Source organism: Nematolebias whitei, chromosome 8 (genome assembly GCF_014905685.2).
Source record: "Nematolebias whitei isolate Nwh7 chromosome 8, NemWhi1, whole genome shotgun sequence".
Lineage (NCBI taxonomy): Eukaryota > Metazoa > Chordata > Actinopteri > Cyprinodontiformes > Rivulidae > Nematolebias > Nematolebias whitei.
The window spans coordinates 47,923,400-47,950,592 of NC_056505.1; the positions used below are offsets into that span (position 1 = coordinate 47,923,400).

A 27,193-nucleotide genomic window follows, 5' to 3' on the forward strand; every position below is an offset into this window, starting at 1 on the left:
ACAGCTGTCTCAGGTAAGTGACACGGTGTCAAAATATTTATTAAATGGTAAATGGACTGTACTTATATAACGCCTTTCTATCTTATCGAGACACTCAAAGCTCTTTACAACAATCTGTGTCTCATTTATCCATTCATACAGCTCTATACTAGATCTCTACAAAGACTAATCAGAGCTTTATCACATTCATACACAGATGGGACACACATCAGAGGCAATGAGAGGTTCAGTGTCTTGCCCAGAGACACTTCAGCATGTGACTGCTGGTGGAATCAAACCCCCAACTCTTGCATTGGAGGACGACTGCTCTAACCACTCCGCCACAGCTGCCATTAGAGCCTTTGCTTAAACTGGTATAAACTTTTAGAGTTACACAGATTAAATTTGCACTTGAATGGTTCCTGATCGGTTGGGAAGCTGTTGCCTCTCAGAGAGAAGGTTGTCGGGTCGACTCTCGTCCGGGAACCTTTCTGGGTGCAGTTTGCATGTTCTCTCCGTGCATGCTTGGGTTTTCTCCAGGTACTCTGGTTTCCTCCCACAGACCAAAAACATCCATGTTGGTCTGACTGGTAACTCTAAATTGTCCCTAGAGTGAATGGTTGTTTGTCTCGTTTGTCTCCATGTGTCCTTGTGATGGACTGGAGACCTGTCCAGGGTGTCCCCTGCCTCTTGCACAGGGGACATTCTAAGGAAGAAGTGGGTAAAGATAATAGATGTATGCTTATAAATCCTCTAAGTTTCTCCACACTAGATCAGTCTGACTGCCGTCTAACGCAGGTAAGACGTGGACGTCTCTTCAAAACACACACACAAAAAAGAAACAAACAAGATCTTGAGGAAATTGGCTAATTTGTTAAATTTGTTCATTTGTTCTTCTATTGAAACACCCAAGATCTTTTTTATTTTTTTGTCTCAAAGACTTACAACAGTTGGTTTGTCAGTCACTGTCCTCCCAGTGTGGGGTTCAGGTGTTCACGCACTGCACTGCAGCATGTTGCCCAGTGGAGCAGGATTACTGCAGATTACACACATCCTTTTGGAAATGTCCTTCCATCAGCTGATACATCTGAACACTGTGAGTTTGGTTGTGAATACTGATCTGAAGTTGGAATGGGACCGGGACAGTGGGAGAAGGTGGAAGTTGTAATTTTCTTTCTCATTTCTTCTCATCCTCGTGCTCTGCTGGTGGTGAGTGTGTCTCTGGTGTTTTCAGACACAAGCCGCTTCATGCGCAGCTCAGCAACCTGTAGGAAATAAAGCAAGAGACGTGAGCGGGGACTCTCAGACTCTCTCCCCTGCAGTGTCAAACGTTTCATGTTTATGTGTTATGAGTGTGATTGTGCACAAAAGAGAGAGGAGGGGAGGTCCAGGAGGGGAGGGGTGTGAAAGGGTGAGTGAGAGAGCAGGTGTTGGAGTGCTTAATGGCGTGAATGGCCACTGCTGGCTCATCCTGATTAATGGAACGAACCTCTGCTTTGTCTCTGCAGTCAACAATGACCATGTAGAGACCCTCATACACCGTCCATCCTCGCAGACGCCTCAACATTTAACGGCCCTATTGAAAACTTCCTGCTCCTCACTGCCAGTCCACTTAGAACATAACCCTCTGGAAATATGGAGACCATCTGTGGTTTCCATCTGTACAATCACTTCAACAACGACATGGGGGCAGTTTTCACACAGGTCTCATGCTGCACATGGTGCAGGCAAACGACGACAACCAGACACAAAATAAACTCAATTTTAATTTTAATTTTTTCCTTCACTCTGATCTTTGACATCTGATTTTTCCTTGACAAATGTTTTGCTCTGATCCACAAAACTGATGCTACTGGAAGATTTATTTTCTACCTGTCTATCTCACATCTATGACAGTAAAGACAAAACTACATCTAGATTATCTAGATTAATACATAGATTAGGACTATTCAACTAAACCGCTCAGGGGCCACAGTTTCTGAAAGCCAGCAGCTCAGGGGCCGGACATCCAGCAGTTAAAGTCATTCTGTAAATAAACCAAGGATTACAATGATGTTACCTTTAAATTGATTTATTTTGTTGCATTGAATCATAAATCAATTACCAATCGATCAATTACCCTGTGACGTGTGCTGATGACCACTTGACCAGGTCACCCTTGTGAAAGAGATCTCGATCTCAATGGGCTCTACCTGGTAAAATAAAGGTGATTGATTGATTGATTGAAATGCAATAAACAGAACCCAAATATGTAATTCAAATAAATTGCATTTCAAAAATAATTTTCTTGTAAGAAGAGTATTGATATAATGTGAAACGATATTAAAAACAAAAATGACACATTATGCTTCCTATTTAACACAGATATTATTCTGACATTTCTGACGTGCCAGATCTGTACACTTGTTTATTTTTATCTTGTTTTGAAGCTACAGGGGAGAAATGTAGTGGTGGTCTGTCCAATTTAATGACAAACTTATTGAACTTGAAAACTGACATCGAGACACCAGACTACACAACGAATTGCACTTCTTCGACTGGACAATGGCAGAACAGTCAGGTTCAAAAGATGTAAGAGCAATTCGTAGCAATGACGCAGACACTCATTTGTTAAGGAAGAACAAGCACTTTTGTATGACAGTGGAGGGATTCCATCCGTGGTGCCACCGCTGACAGCTGACAGCTGACAGCGTGAACATATTTTGCAGGCGAACATCCGAGCAGGTAGAAACGTTTAGAAGCCAAAGTGTTTGGTTGGAAAATGCCTCCGCAGGTTGTAATCCATGGTGCTGCACTCGTTGCAGAGCAGACACATCAGCTTGCCTTCAGCAGTTTCACTAAAAACACATTTATCTGTCCACTTACTGTTGAATTTACGGTTTTGAAGTCAAATTTTCTTTTTTTTTTCAGCTTTGTGAATGTTATTGTGTTGCCGCGTTTTCTAACTACTCTCGTTAGCAAGCTACAAACACATGACCAGAATACTAGATGCTGATTGGCTGCTCCAACTGACCACAGATCAGCTATATAAGAGGATCGCCTCTCTGATGAAAATATTTCTCATTTCAGATTTTGTTCTTATTCTGTTGTTTTTTTTCTTCTGATTTCAAATCTACTTTTATATTAAATGAAGTCATTGGCAGACTGAGTTGTACAACCTGTCATAGACATTCTATAGAAAAGGATTGCCTCTTGTCATTTCAACAATTTTAAAGGTCTCTTTCATGTTTTTTTTTCTGATTTATTTTATTTTTTCAATGAACTCATTGGTGGGCTGGACTAAAGTCACCCATGAGCCGCCAGTTGAATAGCCCTGATGTAGTTCCTGTGCAGCTTCCCTGAAAATTGATGTGATTTCTCACATGGTAAATCGAACTTCCTTTGTTAGTTGACCACACAGTTTCCACGGGGCATTAAAAGTCATTAACGTGTTTCTGTCTTTCAGGTACACCTGCATCTACATCTTGACTCTCTCCTTCCTGTCCTCTCAACCAGCCGGTCAAAGCAGATGGCCGCTTTTCCTGAGCCTGGTTCTGCTGGAGGTTTCTTTATTTTAAAAGGGAGTTTTTCTTTTCACTGTTGCCACTGTGCTTGCTCAGGATGGGAGACTGCAACGAAGCCAAGATTCATCTTGTCTGCTGGATTCCTTAGATAGCGAACTTTACTAATTGGCTTTTTTTATATATGTGAACGTTTCTGTAAAGTGCCCTGAGACAGCGCAGAGCTTCATGATTTACATATCCTCCAGGAGCAATTTGAGATAAGTTGGTCTATCCAAGGCAAAATGGGGGAGACAGCTTCAGATAAACAATTGTTTTGGGACAAGCCAACTCTACTGATTTCCCATCTGCCTTCATAGTCTCTGATGGTACACTCAATGGCGAATCCAAACATCCAGATTCATGGTCATTCTGCCAGTCCATGCTTGTAGTCTTCTCCAAGGTTGATTCCTTCATGCCAGCGAGTTCTAGCATCTGAGTATGAGCGCTCAAAGCATGGTGCAATCCTTCATACAAGGCAGGCAGTGTAGTAATTCATGTTTATGTCAAGTCATGCTGTGTATTTTTTTGTTTGTTTTGGTTGCCCTGCCTCCTCTCCTCATCAATCAACCTTTATTTATACAGGTAAATCCCATTGAGCCTCGAGGACTCATTGACAAGAGAGACCTGATTTCAACAAAGAAAGATGACAACAATGGACAACAGCAACAACAATAAACAATTATAAAAAAGCATACTACAGGTTTTTTTTTTTTTTTTTTTTTTTTTTAACAAATAGGATGGCTAAAAGGAAAAGGTAACAAAACAAAAAACAGCTAGGTTCCAAGACAAATGTAGAAAACTAAAAACAGGAACATGTCAGCATTGGACCCTGCCGGGTGTCCAACAGATTCTTAAAGACACTTAGAGAGGTCAAAGGTCGAGAGCTTCAAATCTTTTTGTAAGATATTCCAGGAAACAGGAGTGGAATAGGAGAAGGCCCTTTTGCCTAGTTCAGTCCTCATTGAGGGAACACTGCAGGTAATAATGTCCTGAGAGTGCACGCTGTAGCTGCACTCACGCAGAGACATGTAGGAGGAGATGTATGAAGGCAGCAGACCAAGAAGTGATTTAAAGATGAAAATATACCAGTGAGAGAGTCTGCATGAAATTAATGATGTCCAGTTAACCAGTGAATACAGTGTGCAGTGGTGGGTACGATAATCACAGCCAGTTATGAATCTTAGTGCACCATGATAGACAGCATCCAACATCTGCAGGGTTCTTGTAGGAGCGTTCATGTAAATAATATCACCATAATCAATTGAGGGAAGGAAAGTCACAGATACAAGGCGTTTTCTAGCATTCAGGGTTAGACAGGATCTGTTTCTGAAAAAGAAACCCAGTTTAACTTTCAGTTTCTTTATCAAGTTTTCCACACGGAGCTTAAAAGAGAGATGTGAGTCGACCAAGATACCCAAATATTTATAGGAATCAACAAACTCAATGGGGACACCATTTGAGGATAAAATCGGAGGAAGAACTGCTGGGACCAACTTCCTATTTGAAAAAAGCATCCCTTTGGTTTTGTCGGCATTTAGGACAAGTTTGAGGCGAAACAAATCTGTCTGGATGATGTTGAATGCAGATTTCAAAAGCTGGAAAGCCTTAGCAACAGTTTTAGCTCGACAATAAACAACTGTATCATCAGCATAGAAATGTATGGATGCATTAGGGATGTTTTTACCTACATTATGTATGTAGATTGTAAAAAGGGTGGGTCCTAAGACTGAGCCTTGTGGTACACCATTGTTGACTGTTAAATAACTGGAAGAAGTACCATTATGTTGAACACATTGCCTCCGGTCTGAAAGATAGTTAGAGAACCAACCAATGGTGTGATCTGAGAAACCAATTTCTGAGAGTTTATGACACAAGATGTTATGATCCACAGTGTCAAAAGCTTTAGACAGATCTAAGAAAAGTGCAGCGCAATAATCCTTAACATCCAGTGCTTCAACAACGTCATTAAGAACCTTCAGTGAAGCAGTGGTTGTGCTGTGTTGTTTCCTGAAACCAGATTGATGTGGAGGTAAGATGTTAAATGAGTCCAGGTAATTTTTGATTTGAGAGTTTATCAGTTTTTCTAGAACCTTGGCTAAAATGCAGAGTTTAGAGATTGGTCGATAGTTGTTCAGTGAGGTGGGGTCTCCTCCCTTCAGCAAAGGAAGAACAAAGGCTGTTTTCCAAGTGCCTGGGATGGAGTTTTGTCTTATGGAGAGATTGAAGATGTGGGTCACAGGGACTGTGATGATATGTATGATATATGATATGATATATATCATCAGCTTCACTCAGCACACCTGTACGCTGCTCTTTTTACGAGTGCCCCAGACTCTGTCTCCTTGCCAGATTTTCTGATCGCCTTGCACCTTAAGAAATCCAGCGTTCTGTTCCTGATCACTCTGTTTATTGACACTCTTCATGATCATGGATTTCTCGCCTTTGCCTTGCCCACGACGGATAACTTCTGCCCATGGGATATCTGGAACTCGACTCTCGCTCTGCCTACAAACCATCGACTCTCGCTGAACCCTTCAGATAAGTACTGCCTTTTTGCTCCTCTGTGAATGACCCACTCCTGCATTTTGACCACGATCTCAGACTCTGGACTCTAGAAGGTGTGAGCTTTCAGAATCAAGCTCCACGAGCTGAAGAGGAGCCTTGTTGAACCTCCCAGGTCTCACGCTCATGTCACGTGATCAAGTTGCACCTCCGTTCCTCCAACCCCCTCCCTCTCGACGTCTTTGGCGGCTGTGGCTGAGTGGTTAGAGCAGTCATCCTCGAATGCAATAGTTGGGGGTTCAAATCCACCAGCAGTCACATGCCAAAGTGTCACTGGGCAAGACACTGAACCCCTTGTTGCCTCCGATGTGTGTCCCATCAGTGTATGAATGTGATAAAGCTCTGATTACTCTCTTTAGAATGATTTGTTCAATTAGCTGTGTAGAGATCTAGTAGAGTGCTGTATGAATGGGTACAGGGCACAGATTGTTGTGTAAAGCGCTTTGAGTATCTCGATAAGATAGAAAGGTGCTGTATAAGTGCAGTCCATTTACCATTTGCAGCCACTGCATCACCACCCGTGATCAAACTCTGCAGAGTTTCAGCTGACGTCCGCCTTCTGGGGCCCCCTTTGCTGACAAATAGTAAATAAATCTTTTTTGTTCACTCATGTTGTGGTTGAATTTCCAGGTCCCCATTGTGAACCATTACAGGTAGCCTCACCATTGCAAAAACTACTGCAATGTCTTCCTAATTTGTCGATATCCCAGGTACCCGCTGATTCCAAAAAGCAGAAACCCTGTTATCATAAATCCAATTATGTACATCTTCATCGTCCTCAACGGACAATACAGATAGGCATATCATCTTCCATTCACCCCAGGAATCCATGGTATATCCAGCTGCGTGTGTCCCTTCAGGGCACGAGGGTTCTCCTTCACCTTGTCTTCTCGTCGAGAAAATTTTATCAATTGCATTGAGAGACCCGCTGACCAGATCCATAATGATTTATGATTCAGAAGATGTGTAAAGAGAGATTCTGAGATTCACAGGACAAGAGCAATATCAGGAGGGGGGCAGGAGAGGGAAAGAAACCGTCCATCATCGTGGAGAGCAAGTCAGAAAAAATAAATAAATAATTTAGAGTATGGCAGCAGCATGGTGAAGAATTTTGCAGTTTGTTAAAAAAATAAAAAAATAAGATGAAATGGGCAACGTGGAAAGGTAAGTTGGTGTTGTAGCAAAAATCATTTAGCCCCCGTGGGAGCACACACAGCCTGTTGCAGTGTCTATCTCAGTTTGATGCACGGTTTCTGCTGTTTTAGATCTTGAATTAAACAATAGTAATACTAATAGACATTTATATGTATAACCAAGATTATAGTCAAGTTTTGTCACCATTTCCATTTTATCGTTTTCCGCCAAACTTATGATGTTTTCTCTGTGAGAGTGTCTATTTAAAATATTCATAGTTGATCATAAAGATCTGCAAGTTTAAATTTTACACAAAATTTTAGCAAAATAATCAAGGTGAGGTGATAATTAAATTTGTGCCAATACCCAGCTGCAGCTTTAAACAACAAACAGATTTATTATTTATAAGTCGTCAGCAGCAAATTTGGACCCGATCACGCTGCTTGCCTTTATGATAGCTTGGTTCATGTCTGGAGTACCCGGACTCAAATGCTTTGGGCTGAATGGATCAGATCTTGGAGATTTTTACTCAGTCACGTTCCATCGGTGTGGCCATGTTAATTTGGACATTTCGGAACCGAGTGGACCAACACAGACTCAAGGTTGATGTCATTAAGTTCTGCCTGTCCCCAAAACAACTGTGTGTTTATCTAAATTTTGGTCGCCTTGGCTGTCCTTGAAGGCCATCTTATCTAAAGTCGCCTGGAGAAAATGTGATCTGACGCTCACCACCCCCTCCCTGAGGAATTTCCAACTGATAACCAGATGAGCCAGCTGAATAAACTTTGTGTCTTCATTTCAGGACTCTGGATTCTCATAGAGGTTATTCTTGGCCATTTCTCAACATACCTCGAGAATGTTTATGGATCTCACCGGAGAACATTGACTGATTACAGTGACCTCGAGAGCATCTATAAGTGTTGTTGACCACTCTTGTCTCTGATGCAGAATGTCTATGTAAATATGTGCTTGTTTGTGCGAGGTGTTTTTTTTTTCAATATTAGAGGTTTTTCTCAGCCAAGAAAAAAGTCTGATAGGAATTTTTTTCGCCTCCAACTCCTACATGTGTCCAGTTAACCACTGTTTTTGTCTTTCCAAACAGGTCTCACTTGTAAATGAGTCTTTGAGACTCAATGTGATTTATCTGTTTAAATAAAGGTTGAATGAATGAACGAATTACAAAGAGAATATCAGTGACAACACAGTAACTTTGTATTGGACTTAAAACATTAAAATTGAGAAATTATTGAGCACCATCAGGGCTGTGTTAGGGAAAAAAAATCATATTGTGTGCACTTGCAATTGTAAGGATGGCTCCATCTGGTGGGTCTTCCTTGTCTGTACTCCCTAGTGTGTCTCTTCATTTACCCAATTAGTTTCACCCTTGTCTCATGCCAGCTGTTTGCAATCATGTCCTGTCTTGTCTGTGTATACAAGTCTGTCTGTTAGTCTTGTTCTTTGTCACGTCGTCGTTGGGTATTGCCTTGTCCTGTCCAGATCCTGTCTTGGTCCCGTCCGATTACATTTTTGTAAGTTTGCTACCACATCAGCCTTTTGATTTGTTATTATTAAAAGTCTCTGTTTTTGTACTTTTTGAGTCTGACTCCGTACCTGTACCACTGGGTTTGTTCCTGCCTGAAAATTCTGACAGTACGACGCAACCAAAACCTGAACCCAGCGGGTAGGGTTTCCTCAGATTTTACTCACCTGTCTATACGAGCCACAGATGGGGGAGCCCATAACAAGGTGCGGCGGGTTCCGAACCGAATCCGTCCAAACACGAGGACGCCACTGCCCGGTGAGTGAAGTTCTGTCTTTGTCTCACCTGGTTCTGGAGGAAGAGAGAAGGTCTCTGCCCCTGGTGGGAACACCGGGTACCCAAGCCAAGCTTCTCCTCATCTCCAACACCACTCAGCTACTCGAGGTGGACGTCAGGGGAGGACGCGGAACTGGAGGACGAGCTCTGCTTCATTTCTGCCCCCCCCCCCCCCTTCCAACCGTTGCCGCCGGGGCAGCCAAAAACAAACCCGGAGACGTTCCATGGGACCTTCATCAACATCCATTACTATGAAAGCTGATCCAACTCGGCTCATTGAAGCTGAATTTCTGGGACCTGGTTCCATTATTGCTGAGAGAGCCAATTCGGATGCCTCACCCCCTAGGACCCCGGTGAGGGTAGAATCTGGCACCTCACTTCTGCACAGAGCTCTCACAAAGATCAGTCATGTCACCCCTCAACTCCAGCCCCCACCCTGCTCTCCTCAGACTGAATCTGAAACTCCGGGGAGATTTTTGCAGGGGAAGGGGAACTCCACCCCATTTGTCTAAGGATCAAACGAAGAGAGGCCAGCCTAGAAAACAGTCAACACGTCTGTCCCACACCACTCCACCAGAAATCACCACAAAACGTTCTTCATGGGTGGTAGGTGTCTCTGACATCAATCATATAAACACCAACCTTCAAAACCTGTTTTCAGCTAAAAGTAACCCTGACTGTTCAAACACACTTCTTATGTTAGCGGAATTTTTTTTATTTTCTGTACCCGGTCTCACATCTATCCTAGCATATTATCAGCTTCTGGTTGAGATAAGGTCTATCAGACAACTAGCTTCTGTCCCAGAACAAGCCTCTGTCCCAGAACCAGCTTCTGCCACAAAACCAGCTTCAGTCCCAGAACCAGCCTCAGTCCCAGAACCAGCTTCAGTCCCAAAACTAGCCTCAGTCCAAGAACCATCTTCTGCCCCAGAACCAGCTTCTGCTCCCGAGCCTGACTCGGCCCCAGTCCCAGAGCCTGATTCGGCCCCAGTCCCAGAGCCTGACTCGGCCCCAGTCCCAGAGCCTGATGTGGCCCCAGTCCCAGAGCCTGATGTGGCCCCAGTCCCAGAGCCTGATGCGGCCCCAGTCCCAGTGCCTGACTCGGCCCCAGTTCCAGTGCCTGACTCGGCCCCAGTTCCAGTGCCTGACTCAGCCCCAGTTTCAGTGCTTGATTTGGTCCCCGTTCCAGTGCCTGACTTGGTCTCTGTTCCTTAGCCCAACACAACCTACCTGTGTACTGGTCCTGATACTCCACTTCTGAGCATCGACGTGGGAGTTGGACCAGGAGCCCCTCCATCTCCTCCTGTGTGCGTGGGAACTGCCCTGATGTCCCACCTCTGAATGTCTCTGTGGGGGTTGGTCCAGAGGTCTCATCACCTTCAGATGTCTCGCTGGGGGTCCAGGTAGACACATTCTCTTCCTGCTCTGCTGTGGGGATCCAGGTAAATTCATCCCCTTCTTGCTCTGCTGTGAGGGTCCAGACAGACTCCTTTCCACCACCTCTGGTCCGAGTTTCACATCTGCTCCAGATCCTGCTGCTGAAGATCCTGCTGCTGAAGATCCAGCCGCAGAAGACCCTGCCACAGAAGACCCTGCCTCTGCCACCACACCTGTTTCATCCCCAGAGGATTCCATGCACTCAAGGTCTCCACGCTGCTTGAGGTCTCCAAGCTGCTCAAGGTCTCCACGCCGCTTGAGGTCTCTATGCCGCTCAAGGTCTCCACACCACTCGAGGTCTCCGTGCCGCTCGATGTCTCCATACCGCTTGAGGAATCCACACCACTGAAGTTCTCCACACCACTGAAGGTCTCCACACCACTCAAGGTCTCCACGCCATTCGAGGTCTCCATGTCTGATTCGTCCTGGGGCCACACCTCGCCTTGTTTCCACTCCTCGTCCTGGCTTGTCTGCTGAAGTCCTCGCTTCCGGCTGACCTGATGAGGTCCTCTCTCCTGGCTCACCTGATAAGGTCCTCACTGCTGGTCTGCCTGCTGAGGTCTGCCTGCTGAGGTCCTCGCTTCTGGCTCACCTGATGAGATCCTCACTCCTGGCTCACTTGCTGAGGTCCTCACTCTTGGCTTACCTGATGAGGTCCTCACTCCTGGCTCACCTGCTGAGGTCCTTGCTCCTGGTCCACCTGCTGAGATCTTCACTTTTGGGTCCACATCTCACCTTGGGTCCACGTCTCACCTTGGGTCCACATCTCGCCTCGGATCCAAAACCCGTCCAAGCTCCACGTCTCGTCCATGCTGCCCACCTGGTCTGCTCCAGTACCATGGACGGCTCTCTGGCAGCCAGCCTGGTCTGCTCCGACATTATGGATGGCTCTCCGGCCACCCGCCTGGTCTGCTCTGGTGCATGGATGGCTCTCCAGCTGCTCTTTCTGACCTGTTCCTGACTGTAGAATGGCCTGTTGAATGACCTCCCAGCCACCCACCTGACTGGCCCTGGCCTGTGGAATGGTCTCACGGCCACTCATCTGACCTGTTCCTGCCTATTGGACGACCTCCCGGCCACCCACCTGACCAGCCCCAGCCTGTTGAATGGTCTCCTGGCCGCCCATCTGACCTGTTTCTGCTTGCTGAATGGCCACCCAGCCACCCGTCTGATCTGTTCCTGCCTGTTGAATGGCCTGTTGGACGACCTCCCGGCTGCCTGGCTGACTGGCCCCAGGCTGTTGAATGGTCTCCCGGCTGCCCATCTGACCTGTTCCTACCTGTTGAATGGCCTCCCAGCCGCCTGTCTGATCTGTTCCTGTCTATTGAATGGCTTGTTGGATGACCTCCCGGCCGCCCGCCTGACTAGTCCCGGCCTGCTGAATGGTCTCTCGGCCACCCGCCTGACCTGTTTCTGCCTGATGGATGGCGTCCTGGCTGCCCGCCTTACCTGTTCTGGCCATTTGGACAGCCTCCTGGCTGCCCGCCGGAACTATTACTTGCTTGGGGACGGTCTCCTGACCGCCCAGACATTTTTTGTGTTCCCTGTTTGTGTTCTGGGCAGCACGGTGGCGCAACTGGTAGAGCTGCTGCCTCTCAGCGAGCAGGTCCTTGGTTCAAACCCCAGTCCAGGGACCTTTCTGGGTGGAGTTTGCATGTTCTCTCCGTGCATGCGTGGGTTTTCTCCGGGTGCTCCGGTTTCCTCCCACAGACCAAAAACATGCATGTTAGGCTGATTGGTAACTCTAAATTGTCCCTAGGTGTGAGTGAGAGAGTGAATGGTTGTTTGTCTTGTTTGTCTCTATATGGCCCTGTGATGGACTTGTGACCCATCCAGGGTGTACCCCGCCCCTCGCACAGTGATTGCTGGACATGGGCACCAGCAACCTCCGTGACCCAAAATGGAATAAGCGGGTAAAGATAATGGATGGATGGAAGGATGTTTGTGTTCTGTTTAGTTCCCAGGTTTTGATCCAGCCAGGTTCTTTTTTCATCCTCATGTTTCCCTTAGGCTCTCCATCCTTGCGGTTCCTTCCCCCCCCCCACCCCCACCAAGATGGCGGCACGCATGGTTGCAGCAGCTCATAGCTCTCTGTTTCAGTGCTTTTTAATGCTGTTTTTGTACAAAACTGATTCCAAAAAAGTTGGGACACTAACCAAATTGTGAATAAAAACTGAATGCAATGATATGGAGGTGCCAACATCTAATATTTTATTCAGAATAGAACACAAATCACAGATCAAAAGTTTAAACTGAGAGAATGTATCATTTTAAGGGAAAAATCTGTAGTTTCCAAATTTCATGGCATCAACAAATCCCCAAAAAGTTGGGACAAGTCCATTTTTACCACTGTGTGGCATCCCCCTTCTTCTTACAACACTCAACAGACGTCCGGGGACAGAGGAGATCAGTCTCTCAAGTTTAGAAATAGGAATGCTCTCCCATTCATGTCTAATACATGCCTCTAACTGTTCAATCGTCTTGGGCCTTCTTTGTCGCACCTTCATCTTTATGATGCGCCAAATGTTCTCTATAGGTGAAAGATCTGGACTGCAGGCTGGCCATTTCAGTACCCGGATCCTTCTCCTACGTAGCCATGATGTTGTGATTGCTGCAGAATGTGGTCTGGCATTATCGTGTTGAAAAATGCAGGGTCTTCCCTGAAAGAGATGATGTCTAGATGGGAACATACTGTATGTTGTTCTAGAACCTGAACATAGTTCTCTGCATTAATGGTGCCTTTCCAGACATGCAAGCTGCCCATGCCACAAGCGCTCATGCAACCCCATACCATCAGTGATGCAGGCTTCTGAACGGAGCGTTGATAACAACTTGGGCTATCGTTGTCCTCTCTGGTCCGGATGACATGGCCTCCCAGTGTTCCATAAAGAACTTCAAATCGTGACTCATCTGACCACAGAACAGTCTTCCATTTTGCCACACTCTATTTTAAATGACCCCTGGCCCAGTGCAAACATCTGAGCTTGTGGAGCTTGCTTAGAAATGGCTTCCTCTTTGCACTGTAGAGTTTCAGCTGACAATGGCAGATGGCACGGTGGATTGTGTTCACTGACAATGCTTTCTGGAAGTATTCCTGAGCCCATTCTGTTATTTCCTTGACAGTGGCATTCCTGTTTGAGGTGCAGTGACGTTTAAGGGCCCGGAGATCAGGAGCATCCTGTAGAGTTTTATGGCCTTGACCCTTATGCACAGCGATTGTTCCAGATTCTCTGAATCTTTTGATGATGTTATGCACGGTTGATGATGATAACATAAAAGTCTTTGCTATTTTACGCTGAGTAACACCATTCTGGTATTGCTGCACTATCTTTCTGAGCAACAATGGTGGAATTGGTGATCCTCTTACCATCTTGGCTTCCGAGAGACACTGACACTCTGAGAAGCTCTTTTTATACCCAATCATGTTGTCAATTGACCTAATTAGTGTTAATTGGTCTTCCGGATGTTCGTTATATGCTCAATTCCCTTTTTCCAGCCACTTATTGCTACTTGTCTCAACTTTTTGGGGATTTGTTGACACTGTGAAATTTTGAATCAACATATTTTTCCTTTAAAATGTTACATTTACTCAGATTAAACTTTTGATCTGTCATCTATGTTATATTACGAATAAAATATTGACATTTGCCATCTCCACATCATTGCATTCAGTTTTTATTCACAATTTGTTTAGTGTCCCAACTTTTTTGGAATCCGGTTTGTACGTCCTTTTTTTTGTGTTTGCATTGCTGAGTTTGCAAACATCAACTACGGACGCCAGACCCTTTTGGACATCGGTGAGCCGCACCAAATATTGTTTCGAGTGACTTTCATTATATGCACAACATCCCAGACAACATAGCGAGATCACAGAGCTCTCTGTGGATTGTTGTCGGGCCTGGGAGGTGGCGCAGACAGAGAAGAGAGGAAGCAGAAGTAAGTCTGTAGGTCTGGCGTTATGTTAAGGCTAAGATCACAACCTCACAAGCCACCTCTACCGAACCTTTGTCTATCCAATGCAAGATCCCTGGTGCATAAAACGGATTACTTGGAATTACAACTCGCTGGAAATCGCTAAGTTTGACTGCTGTGTTCTGATTATCAGCGAAACCTGGCTTCACCCCGGGATGCCCGATGCTAGCATACAACTAGCAGGCTGTTCTCTGCTACGCTGGGACAGGACTGCGGACTCCGGTAAGAGCAGGGGTGGGGGGCTCTATATTTACATGCATGAGAACTGGTGTAACAATGGGACAATTATAGACAATCACTGTTCCCCAGACTTTGAGTACATGTCCATGAGATGCCGACCTTTTTTTCTACCGAGAGAGCTAACAGTTGTAATAATTACTACTGTGTATATACCACATGACGCTAATGTAAATACGGCGCTCTCTCTCCTGCTGAACACCATAAATGAACAGCAGCGGGCTCACCCTGACGATGTTCATATAATTGCAGGAGATTTTAACAAGGCTAATCTGAAGACTGTACTTCCAAAATTCTACCAGCATGTCAAGAGCTCTACTAGAGGGGCGAACACTCTGGATCATGTTTACTCGAACATTAAACACGCATACAGAGCCATACCCCTCCACCACCTCGGACAGTCAGACCATCTTTCCCTCCTGCTCCCCCCATCTTACACCACCCTCAGACGCAGAGCGAGGCCTATCACAAAAATTGTTACAACCTGGCCTGGCAATGCACTCAATGAACTACAGGACTGTTTTGAACAAACTAACTGGGACTTATTTGAACATCAGGAGATGGAAACATACATAGGAACGGTACTGGACTACATCAAGTTCTGCATTGGAAATGTGACTATGGGCAAAAACATTTGGGTTTACCCCAACCAGAAACCCTGGATGACCAGCCAGGTCCGCACACTCCTCAGAGCCCACGATACTGCCTTCAGGTCAGGTGACAGAACTCTGTACTGAGCCGCTTGAGCCAACCTAAATAAGGGAATAAAAACCGCAAAGTCTGACCATAAGAGGAGTATAGAGTCCCATCTGCCCAGTAACAACTCACGGGAAGTGTGGAAGGGCATAAAAAACATCACAAACTATAAAGGCTGTGAGGTGACACCAGGAGACCTGAGTGCATCACTAGCAGAGGAGCTAAACTGCTTCTTTGCATGCTTTGAAACACCATAGCAGAACTAATCTGATCCAGCCCTGCCCCCACACCCATCCGGTTACTGCACCACTCCACTCACTCTACGGGAGCACGATGTTAGATGGTCACTCCTAGCAGTGAACCCCAGGAAAGCTACTGGCCCAGATGGAGTACCTGGCAGAGTGCTAAGAGCATGTGCCCTCCAGCTCACCCCTACCTTCACCAGAATTTTCAATCTCTCCCTGGCCCAGGCAGTCATCCCTCCCTGCTTAAAATTTGCATCTATCACCCCAGTGCCAAAAACACCTACCATCACCAGCCTGAATGATTACCGACCGGTGGTCACTCCAGTAATCATAAAGTACTTTGAGAGACTGGTTCTCCAGCACATCAACGACTATCTCCCTCCAAACTTTGACCCCTACCAGTTCGCATATTGCACTAACATGTCCACAGAGGATGCTATTGCAGTAGCTCTTCACACTGCGTTTAGCCACCTGGAACAACAGCACAGCTAAGTTCGAATGCTCTTTGTGGATTACAGCTCGGCCTTCAATACAATCATTCTGGACAATCTTATAAGCAAATTGAACAATCTCGGTCTCCCCCTACTCACATGTGCCTGGATAAAATACTTCCTAACCAATCGGCCCCAATCTGTAAGACTTGGTCCCCACCTCTCCTCCACTCGCACGCTGAGCACTGGCTCCCCACAGGGCTTTGTGCTGAGCCCCCTGCTGTACTGTCTCTACACTCACAATTGCAGCCTGGCCCACAACAACAACCTCATCGTCAAGTTTGCTGATGACACCACAGTGGTCGGACTAATCTCTAAGGAAGATGAGACATTTTACATACAGGAGGTCCTGGAGCTAGCGACCTGGTGCTCAGAGAAAAACCTGGCTCTGAATATAAAAAAAAAAAACAAGGAGGTAATTATTGATTTCAGGAAGCACAGCACAAACCCAGCTCCCCTTTACATCAATGGCGAGTGCATGGAGAGGGTTCACACTTTTCGATTTCTCGGCGTCCATATCTCTGCTAACCTTAACTGGAAAGAGAACACCACAGCAGTCATCAAGAAGGCTCAGCAGAGACTACACTTCTTAAGAGTACTTAAGAAGCACAACCTGAATACCAAATTGCTGTTGACCTTCTACTGCTCGTCCATCGAGAGCCTACTGCATACTGTATCTCAGTATTCATTCAACCTTTATTTAGACAAGTAAATCCCATTGAGCCTCGAGGACTCATTTACAAGAGAGACCTGATTTCAACAAAGAATGATGACAACAACGGACAACAGCAACAACAATAAACAGTTATAAAAAGTCATACTCCATTTTTTTTTTATTTTTTTTTTTTAAACAAATAGGATGGAGGCGAATGTAGAAAACTAAAAACAGGAACATGTCTGCATTGGTCCCTGCCAGGAGTCCAACAGATTCTTAAAGCCACTTAGAGAGGTCAAGGTAGAGAGCTTCAAATCTTTTTGTAAGGTATTCCAGGAAACAGGAGCACAGTAGGAGAAGGCCCTCTTGCCTAGTTTAGTCCTCACTGAGGGAAAACTGCGGGTAATAATGTCCTGAGAGCGCATGCCGTAGCTGCACTCACGCAGAGACATCTAGGAGGAGATATATGAAGGCAGCAGACCAAGAAGTGATTTAAAGATGAAAATGTACCAGTGAGAGAGTCTGCGTGAAGTTAATGATGTCCAGTTAACCAGTGAATACAGGGTGCAGTGGTGGGTATGATAATCACAGCCAGTTATGAATCTTGGTGCACCATGATAGACAGCATCCAACATCAAAAAAGTCCTTTGGAAGTATGGTACGGCAGCTGCATCCTGGCTGACAGGGAGAGGATTCAGAGAGTAGTCAAGACAGCACAAAATATAATTGGCTGCCCTCTCCCCTCCCCGATGAACATGCTGCTCTGTTGAGGCATTACACTGCCTCAACAGAGCGGAAAGCATAATCAAGGACAGTTCTCACCCGGGTTTTAAACTGTTTGACTTGTTCCTTTCAGGGAAATGCTACTGGTGCATCAGAACAAGAACAAACAGATTCAAGAACAGTTTTTCCCCAAAAGCTATTACCGCACTGAACTCACATATACACTGATTTAATAATCTAACCTCCCAAACCCCTGGACTTCTATTGTACAATACTACTGACATTTCATACTCTCAATCACCTTACCTCTTAACTACCTCACTAATATTCAAAATGTGCAACATTCAAATTTACATAGTTGTGAAATACTTGTATTTTATTTTTGTACTTTCATAGTGCTATTATATCTATATTGCATTACATTTTTATATTTTTAGTGTGTTTTTCTTAAGCATGTTTTGTACTGAAAAATGTAGTGGCTATTAATCTCATTGTACTTGCGTATAATGATAATAAAGGCATTCTGATTCTGATTCTGTCTGTTAGTTCTTTGTCGCATTGTCGTTGGGTATTGCCTTGTCCTGTCCAGATCCTGTCATGGTCCCGTCCTGATTACGTTTTGTAAGTTTGTTGCCACGCCAGCCTTTTGATTTGTTAATATTGAAAGTCTCTATTTTTGTACATTCTGAGTCTGTACCACTGGGTTCGTTCTTGCCTGAAAATCCTGACAGCATACTATTGATTTACAACAATGTTCAGTCAGATCATCTGGACGGTTTATTTTTTTGCTGAGATGTTTCATCATTCGTCCAAAGGACTTCATCAGTCCGAAGAGCCACAAACAAACTGAGTCCCACAAGCAGCACACTCACATAGTGGTAAAAAAAACAGTTTGCTGGTGGTAAGATGGTTTCTGGAGCCCACCCTCTCCCCTGTCAACTCCTCTGAGGTAGCCATACCAAAGTGGATTCGTCTCAGCAAAAAAAAAAAAAGAAACCATTTAAATGACCTGACTGAAAATTGTTGGCTTTTTACCTGGATTATTGAGCATGAACTTTGATGTTTTGAACTACTTTGGCATGGCTGCCTCAGAGGAGTTGATGGGGAAGAGAGTGGGCCCCGGAGGCCATCTTATCACCAGCAAATTGTTTTTTTTCCACCATGGAAGTGTGTTGCTTGTGGGACTCAGTTTGTGTGTGGCTCCTTGGACTGATGAAGTCCTTTGGAAGTGGAAAAGATTAATGAGGGTGAAGTTCAGAAAGTTCTGAAAAGAATGAAGAAGGCGAAAGCAATAGGACCTGATGACATACCAGTGGAGGTTTGGAAATGTCTTGGAGAGATGGCAGTGAGGTTTATGGATGAAATATTCAATGGCATATTTGAGGGTGAGAAAATGCCTGAAGAATGGAAAAAAAGTGTGCTGGTGCCCATTTTTAAGAACAAGAGTGATGTACAGAGTTGTATAAACAGCAGGAGAATTAAGTTGATGAGTCACACGATGAAGATCTGGAAGAAAATTGTGGAAGCAAGACTTAGGCGAGAGGTTACTATTTGTGAGCAGCAGTATGGTTTCATGTCAAGAAAAAGCACCACAGATGCCATCTTTGCTTTGAGGATGCTGATGGAGAAGTACAGAGAGGGTCAGAAAGAACTCCTTTGTGTCTTTGTGGATTTAGTCAAGTCAACTTTATTTATAGAGCACATTTAAAACAGAACTTGTTATCAAAGTGCTTACCAACAACAACAATGACTACAACAATCAATGAGAGTAAAATTAAAGAGAAAAAAATACAATACACTAATAATAATAACTGAAGAATTAATAAAAAGCATTTAAAACATAGGGTCACAAATAAAATAAAAAAAACCCACTAGATCAATTTACACTGTGTGAAAAGCCTGCGAGAACAGATGTGTTTTCAGCAGGGATTTGAACTGGGGAAGGGAGATGGCCTGGCTGATGTTGTGGGGCAGGTTGTTCCAGAGTTTGGGGTCCATGACTGAAAAAAGCCCGATCTCCTCTGAGCTTCAGTCTTGTTTTTGGAACAGCCAAAAGCAGCTGATCGGATGATCTCATGGCCCGAGAGGGAATGTAAGGTTCCAGTAGCTCAGAGAGGTAAAAGGGTGCGAGGCCATTTAAGCATTTGAAAGTCAACAGAAGAATTTTAAAGACTATCCTAGTACGAACAGGGAGCCAGAGGACAGAACTGGTGTAATATGTTCAGACCTACGAGTTCCGGTTAAAAGCCGACCAGCAGCATTCTGGATGAGCTGAAGATGTGAGATGGAGGCCTGGCTGACTCTCGCATAGAGTGCATTGCAATAGTCCAATCGGGTCATGACAAAGGCGTGGACTAGTTTCTCAAGGTCGGGTCTGGACAACACTGGCTTGAGCTTAGCTACCTGTCTTAGTTGGAAGAAGCTTTTCTGCAGAACAGAGTTAATTTGTTTGTCAAACTTGAAGTCAAAGTCTAAAATCATCCTGAGATTTTTACCAGACTGCTTCAGATATGGCTGAAGAGAGTCCAGGTTGACAGGATCAGTAGCGGTAGTTGAGCTAGGGCTAAAGACAATGACTTCAGTCTTCTCATTGTTAAAACTTAAGAAATTTGAAGCCATCCAGGCCTTAATGTCGTCCAGACATTTTAACAGAGGGTGAATGGAGCAAACACTTGCTAGTTTCACAGGTAGGTAGATCTGGCAGTCATCAGCATAGCAATGGAATGAAAGACCACGTTTCCTCAGAATGGATCCCAGTGGAAGCAAATAAAGTGAGAACAGAAGAGTTCCAAGAATCGAACCCTGTTGGACCCCGCAAGAAAGAGGTAATGAGGCGGATGCATTATTATCAACCTTGACACAAAAACTCCTGCCACTCAGGTATAGTATATACTTCCAGTAAGATGGTGCTCGTGTACATGGCTTGCAATCCCTGGTGTTCGGATTATTTTTGTTTTGTTCGTTTTTTATCTGTGATATAGACTCACTGCTGATGTATGACCGACAACAGCTTCTGGATCTTCGTTTTTCTGTCATCGATGTCGCTTATTTGGAACAATATCAGCGTACCTCTGCCCCCTGCCCCCCCTGCTGGTGGACGTGCCAGTTTACCTCTGCTGGGCTTCTCACCTCCCTGCCCGGAGACATCACTTCAGATGCCGGGGAAAACGTGCTGGGCAGCTGGTAAAGCTTAAAGCCCTGCACACTGCATCTTCCTCTCCAGCTGGTGGTCATGGTTTCCATCGCCAGCTTCCCACATGCCCGGACCAGGTAAACAACGGGAGTTGTCAGCCGGTGCGCAGCTCGGACCGACCCGGAGGGGCTGTTATTGAAAACCTGCGGCCATTGACGCGCGCAAACTTAACTGCTGCTGGCTCTACTTTGGACAGTATCCGGATGTGTTTGGTCAACGCAAGATCTGTTACCAACAAAATTTTTATCCTCAGGGCCTACTTTCAAGAGCACGGATTGGACTTTTTCTGCATCACAGAGACTTGGATGTCTCCAGGTGAGTCCAGCGTCTTGACGGAATTATTGCTGTAATGAAATATAATATGCGTCTGATATTATTCATAATTTAAACGGATTCTTTCATTTTTCTGGACTGGGTACTCTCGTGCCTTGAATGATTAAATGTGGACGGAAACGTGTTTTAATTTCTGACTCACCAACAACAGTGGGTCGTTTATTAAAACGATTTAAACACATCACACATTTACAATAATTGGCAGATTGATTACAATAACACAGCTTAATTAATGAGCTTTGCACTGAGAAAATCATACGGCCATGATTTTCTCACCTGCAGCTTTTGAAACCAACAGACATTTCTGAAAATATCTGGATTAATTACTGGCAGATAGAAGAGTTTTAAAGATGGGAAAATGAAGTTTAAATGGAGAGAGATGGGTGAGGGAATATGTCTGTTATAACCAGAAGCAACACGCTCCTTTGGACGCAGCTTAATCCACGGGACACTAGTAGTTGAGATCGACTCTTTACCTTTACAGACGATAGTTTCGGCTTCGGTGGAGAGTTTTTCTTTCAACTCTTTTCAGCGTCTCCGTAAGAACAGCTGTGTCCTCAGGAGTCGTGAGATCATCACAGAACAGACTTCTTCATTGTTCAGAGCGTTCGTCGGGTAGCCACAGCGAGACGTCGTGGCATCGACGGACTCTGGTCATTCCATTAGAAACTGCTCGAACTTCTGTTCTTCTGAACTTCTCGTTCGAGGTTCTCCCTGGAACTCTGGTTCTCTCTGGAACGTTGTTCAGCTTGGAACTCTTGTTCTGCTTGTAACTAGGAAGTGTTGACCCTTTTAAAGAGGTCACTTCCGGTTCCTCTGAGAACTTCCTGATTGGTTGAAAGAACCAACAGGGGTGTGGTTTTAGTGACGTAAGAGGGTCATTAAAAGTCAAGGAGAAAGCGTAGATGTTTAAGAACAGACAGAAAGATGTTTTGAAGAACAGAGACATTTAGGAGCCAGTCTTCTTCTATCTATCTGAAAAAGTTAAACATGACATTTCGTTCCGATAAACATGTTTTTGACCGTTCCTTCACTTTTGACCGATATCACAACTTGCTCATTTCAGACGGAAGATCAAAAAATGCATAATTACTCTTGTAACAGACATTAACTTGATTTCTACTTTGAATGAGGATTAAAAATCATTTATACTGTTTCACAGTTGATTTAAAGTGAGTAGTTCACTTCAACATTTAAAATGGTTTGAACTAAACACACTTTTGATTATCAAGACATTTGTAAAATAGTAATGATAATATGAAAGAGAGTGTTCTTTCAATTGATTAGTGCAGGACACACTTAGAAGTCTCTGGATGAGCTTAATTTGTATTTCTGGACTCAAATCAATGAAATAACAGTTCCTGTTCCAGGAAGGCTTTTTGACCTGAGGCTTAGTTCACTACATTGCCACCGAATTGTCTGTATTTTAACGCACCATGGCCATCAGGCCGGCACGGTAGTGTATTATTAACAATATTCAAATCAACTTTTGACTGTAAAAAACTGCCCATCCCAGTTTCCCGCTCCAGCTTTGACCTGAGCATCTTTGAACTCGGCTATTCACCTCTGACGTTATTTGCACTAGTCTACCGCCCACCTCTATCTAAGGATTTCATAAATGAGTTTCCTGATTTCTTGGCTTAAATCACACCAAAATATAATCATGTTTTCATTTTTGGAGACTTTAATTTGCACGTGTGCTGTCCTGAGAAGCCCTTGGTTAAGGACTTTTTAGATTTATTGGACTCATTTCATCTAACTCAGCATGTAAATGGTCCCACCCAAGAGCACGGACATACACTGGACCTTGTTTTAACTCGTGATGTGACTGTTAGTAATCTTGAAATTGGTGATAATGTTTTTTCAGACCACATGCCAGTCCAGTTTGAATTCACCCTCCCCCATCTAACTCCTAAGCCGTGCTTTCCTGCACGTCGCAGCCGGACCATTAACCACTTCACTGCCGCACGTTTCACCGATGTTTATAGCTCTGAAATGATAATTCAGCCCCCGGTGTTTCTCACTACTACTGAGGAGCTGACATCCCAGTTCAACTCTGTCTGCTTAAAGACTCTGGATCATGTTGTGCCTGTTAAAACCAAAAAGTCAAAACTCAGAGCAGAACCTTGGCTGAGTGACGTCACCAAGTCCGTTAGGCAGCAGTGCAGGAGGGCGGAGCGAAAGTGGAGGAAAGACAGGCTGCAGGTCTCTTTTCAAATACTTAAAGAGAGTTGGCGCTGTTATCAGAAAGCAGTGATTTGGGAGAAGTATTTGTTCTTTTCAGATTTAACAATGCTCAGATAATCTTTCAAACATCATGATACATGCTCAATAATCCAGGTAGAAAAATCCAAAAAAGTTCAATCTGGTCCTCTGGACATTCAATAAACAAGAAAACAAAAATACAAAAAACAAAGCAAAAAAATGTAGAAACATTTCGTCTCTCATCCAAGAGACTTCCTCAGTCTGAGGTGCTGTATTCAGCTCAGTCTCTTAAATAGCACCTTCTCAGAGTGGATCAACCAGTTTGCTGCTGACAACCAAAACCAGCTGCTCACAAGGTCAAGAAGGACCATCAGCCTAACAATGGCTCATTAGCACACTGATGGCTGTTTACCATTCACAGGGGGTTGAGTGATACTAGCAATCACAGCATTGTAAGAGGGGGACAGTTGAACCCGGAGGCCTCCACCCCTGTTTAATGATGGACGATTTTTTTTCACAAAGATGGCCTCCTTTACTTTCAAACATGTTTTCAACATAATAAAAGAAACCTGTAATTTGTCCTTTTACCACTTGCGTTCAGCTCTCCTGCATAGATGTTTGGCTGCACAAGTGGTCGCGTTCAACCAGGGGTGTGGTGCCCGCTTTGGTCGCCTATTTTTTATCGGGGCCACAAGGTCTAAGATCTTAGAGCAGGTCACATCATGCCTACTGAGCAGCTCCTGCATACTAATACAGGCAGAGGTTTCAGGGACTGAAGCAGCATCAGTAAGGAATGCAGAGGAAAAAATAGAAGCGGTTGAAGAGTTAAATATCCGACAACTCTTGGCTGGAGCGGGGGATATATACTCATGAATAACAGAGGTTTCGAATGAAATTGGTTTGTGATCTGAAACAATAGCATCCCCAATTTCCAGTTTAACCACAGATAATCCATGAGACAGAACTAAATCAAGTGTATGGCCCTGTTGATGAGTTGGACCAACAACATTTTGCACAAGGTTGAAAGATTGTATCAGATTTAGAAACTCCTGCACCAACGGCTTGTCAGGACAGCAAACATGTACATTAAAGTCTCCCAGAATCAAGACCCTGTCATAATTGAGCAGTATTCCAGACAGAAATTCATAAAATTCACTTATGAAGTTTTTGTTGTACGAGGGTGGCCTGTAGATCAGGCTGCACAGTGTTGGGTTGGAGCGGCCCAGCTCAAAATACAGCAGTTCAAAACTCTGAAAAGCTACAGCCTGTAGCTGTCTGTAGTTCCAGAGCTTTTTAAAAAACTGTTAATAATCCACCACCCCTACCAGAAGTCCTTGGAGCATTAAAAAAGGCACAATCCACCGGCAAAAGTTCTTAAAAAAAACACTTAACTCACCAGAGACGAGCCAGGTCTCTGTTAACAAACATAAAGTCCAATCCATTGGAGCAGAAAAGGTTGTTTAAGATGAAGGTTTTATTTGCCAGCGACCTCACATTCAGCAGAGCAATCTTTGTAGGACCAGTAGCTGAAGGAAAAGCTGAGCACGGAGCACAGATCAGCTGTTTCAGATTTTTGGAGTTTGAACTGCACCTCCTAGGACCAGAGACGCTGCAGCTGTGCGCGCGCCCGCGGCGCAGGCCAGGCTCGTCTACAGGGATCAGGCAGGACCCAGCAGGATCAGCGAAGCACCGGACAGGCGGATATCCAGCAGATGGTCGGCAAGAGATGATGCAGCAGACAGTCCGGAGTTGGTTAAGTTCCACTGAAGACTACCAAAACTGCCGCTGCTGCGTGCGAGCCCGCTACGCGTACCAGGCCCAGCCACCTGTAGCAGGCTGGAGTTGAGTGGATCAGCGAAGCATCCGGATGGACAGTTTAACAGCTGATGGTCAGCAGCAGATGAAGAAGCAGCAGAGAGCTTGATGCTGGCTTCAATCTTCATGAGACGGCCGGCACATCTTCCATGATGCCTGGAGCGATGTTTTCGGGCGGGCAAAAAAGTTGCGTGCTGCAGGTAAACGGGGAAATCAACAAGCAGAGGGGGTGGGGGTCCAGAGCCCCGATCAAAGTGGTCGAACAAGGCGGGGTTTGCAGTAGATAACTGTATATTTAAAAGTTGTTGGCGATCATAAACAAGCAGTGAGTTGATGTCACCGAAGAAAAATGACAAAAACAGAAGAAAAAAAACCCCAATCAAAACAGACAGAGGTGAACGGCAAGCCACCAGCACCGGCGCCATCTTCCCGGAAGTCTCCTAGACAAAGTATGTGACAGGGTGTTGAAGGAGGAGGTGTGGTATTGCATGAAGAAATATGGAATGGCAGAGAAGTATGTTAGACTGGTACATGGCATGTATGAGGACAGCAGGACTGTGGTGAGATGTGCTGTAGGAGTGACAGATAGCTTCAAGGTGGAGGTGGGATTGCATCAAAGATTGACTCTGAGCCCCTTCTTGTTTACTCTGGTGATGGGTTGACTAACAGATGAGGTCAGACAGGAATCAGAATCAGAGAATCAGAATGCTTTTATTATCCTTGCACAGTGAAGTACAACAAAATTATTTTCCATACAGCCGTTCTAAAGACGGACAAAAGTGTACAGGGGGCTGCAGCTTCTACGATGCGCTGCCCCTGTTGCTTAGATAAGAAAAGGGGAAGAAAGCATAAGGAGAGAGGTATAAAAAAGACTTAAAAAATCTACCACAGCAAAGCAACATAGACATAATACATATACGGTGGAGTGAGTAGTGGGTGGGCGTCCCAGCACGGCCACCAGTTTAGCTCTGTCACAGGCCCACAACCTTGGGGAAGGGAGGGGGTGAAGAGGGGGACAGAGCATCTTTGTTTCTGTAACATTCAAGGATAAATTGAGATAGTCCGCCTTCCCAGGCCAGGTCTAGATTCAGATATCAATATTGTTTTGGGTCAGGCTGAACTCATAAATTTCTGTGTCTGCCTTAACAGTCTCGCTAATATATTCTCTCATGGCGACTCCAAACAGCCAAATTTGATTACTTACACCAAGTCAAGCTTACAGCTTTTCCAAGATTTATTCCTTCCAACCGTCTGTGGACACTGCCAGAATGTTCCACAGTCCTGATAAAGATCAGCCTGCTCAGCTTGATACAGCACCACATATAGTTCGGACATAGTCTGAGTGCTGCTAAGCTCGGCACATTCTCCACATAATTTGTCGACAATCCAGATTTCCAACAATTCCAAACAGTAAAATCCAGTTATCATACATCCAAATATGTTTCAGTTTAGGTAAGAGGGTTCTCCTTCTCCCTAACTACTTGGTGAGAAAAAAAATTATCAATTTCCTTGAGAGACCAGCTGATCAAATCCATCTTTAACAATTAAAAAAAATGGGCAAAAAAAAGGGGCTCTGAAAAAAGATCACAAGACAAGAAAAAATCAGGGTCAAAGCAAGGGACGAACCAGAGGAGGAAATGTCAGTCACGCACCAGGGTTTTGGATTCAAAATAAGCCAGACACAGGAGTGCAATTAAGAACAGCTTTTATTAATAAGGCAGCTGCAGAGGGAGGCCTTTAATGCTATGAACTCAATGCAAGTCCACTACACAAGTTTGTGGTCCAAAGGGCAATCCTTGACTGTTGACTGTTGACATAGGTTGGTAGCCAGAACGGCCATCCAGAGCTGTTGCAGGACTCAGGTGGGCGGCCAGGAGGTTGTCCAACAATTAGCAATGTCAAGGGCGAAAAGCCGGGCGACCCTCCAATACCTCGCAATGGGGCCAGATCTGCAGCAGTCGGCGTTGAGAGCTGTGGACCTGCAGCAGTCGGCGTGGAGAGCTGTGGACCTGCACCAGTCGGCGTGGAGACCTGGGGCCCTACAGCAATCGGCGTGGAGACCTGGGACTCTTCAGCAGGCGGCATGGAGACCTGGGGCCCTGCAGCAGGCAGTGTGGAGACCTGGGGCCCTGCAGCAGGCGGCGTGGAGACCTGGGGC

The 27,193-nt window shown here is 44.9% G+C and overlaps 1 protein-coding gene across 1 annotated transcript in view; it reads right to left on the reverse strand.

Moving 5' to 3' along the window:
- Nucleotides 1-1,173: 1,173 nt before the first annotated feature.
- adgrd2 (adhesion G protein-coupled receptor D2) overlaps nucleotides 1,174-27,193 on the reverse strand; it is a 275,891-nt gene continuing 249,871 nt past the window's right edge. The window contains exon 23 of the mRNA XM_037680772.1: nucleotides 1,174-1,244. Coding sequence (XP_037536700.1) covers nucleotides 1,237-1,244 — 8 coding nt within the window. The 3' untranslated portion in view covers nucleotides 1,174-1,236. The remainder of the gene's footprint in view (nucleotides 1,245-27,193) is intronic.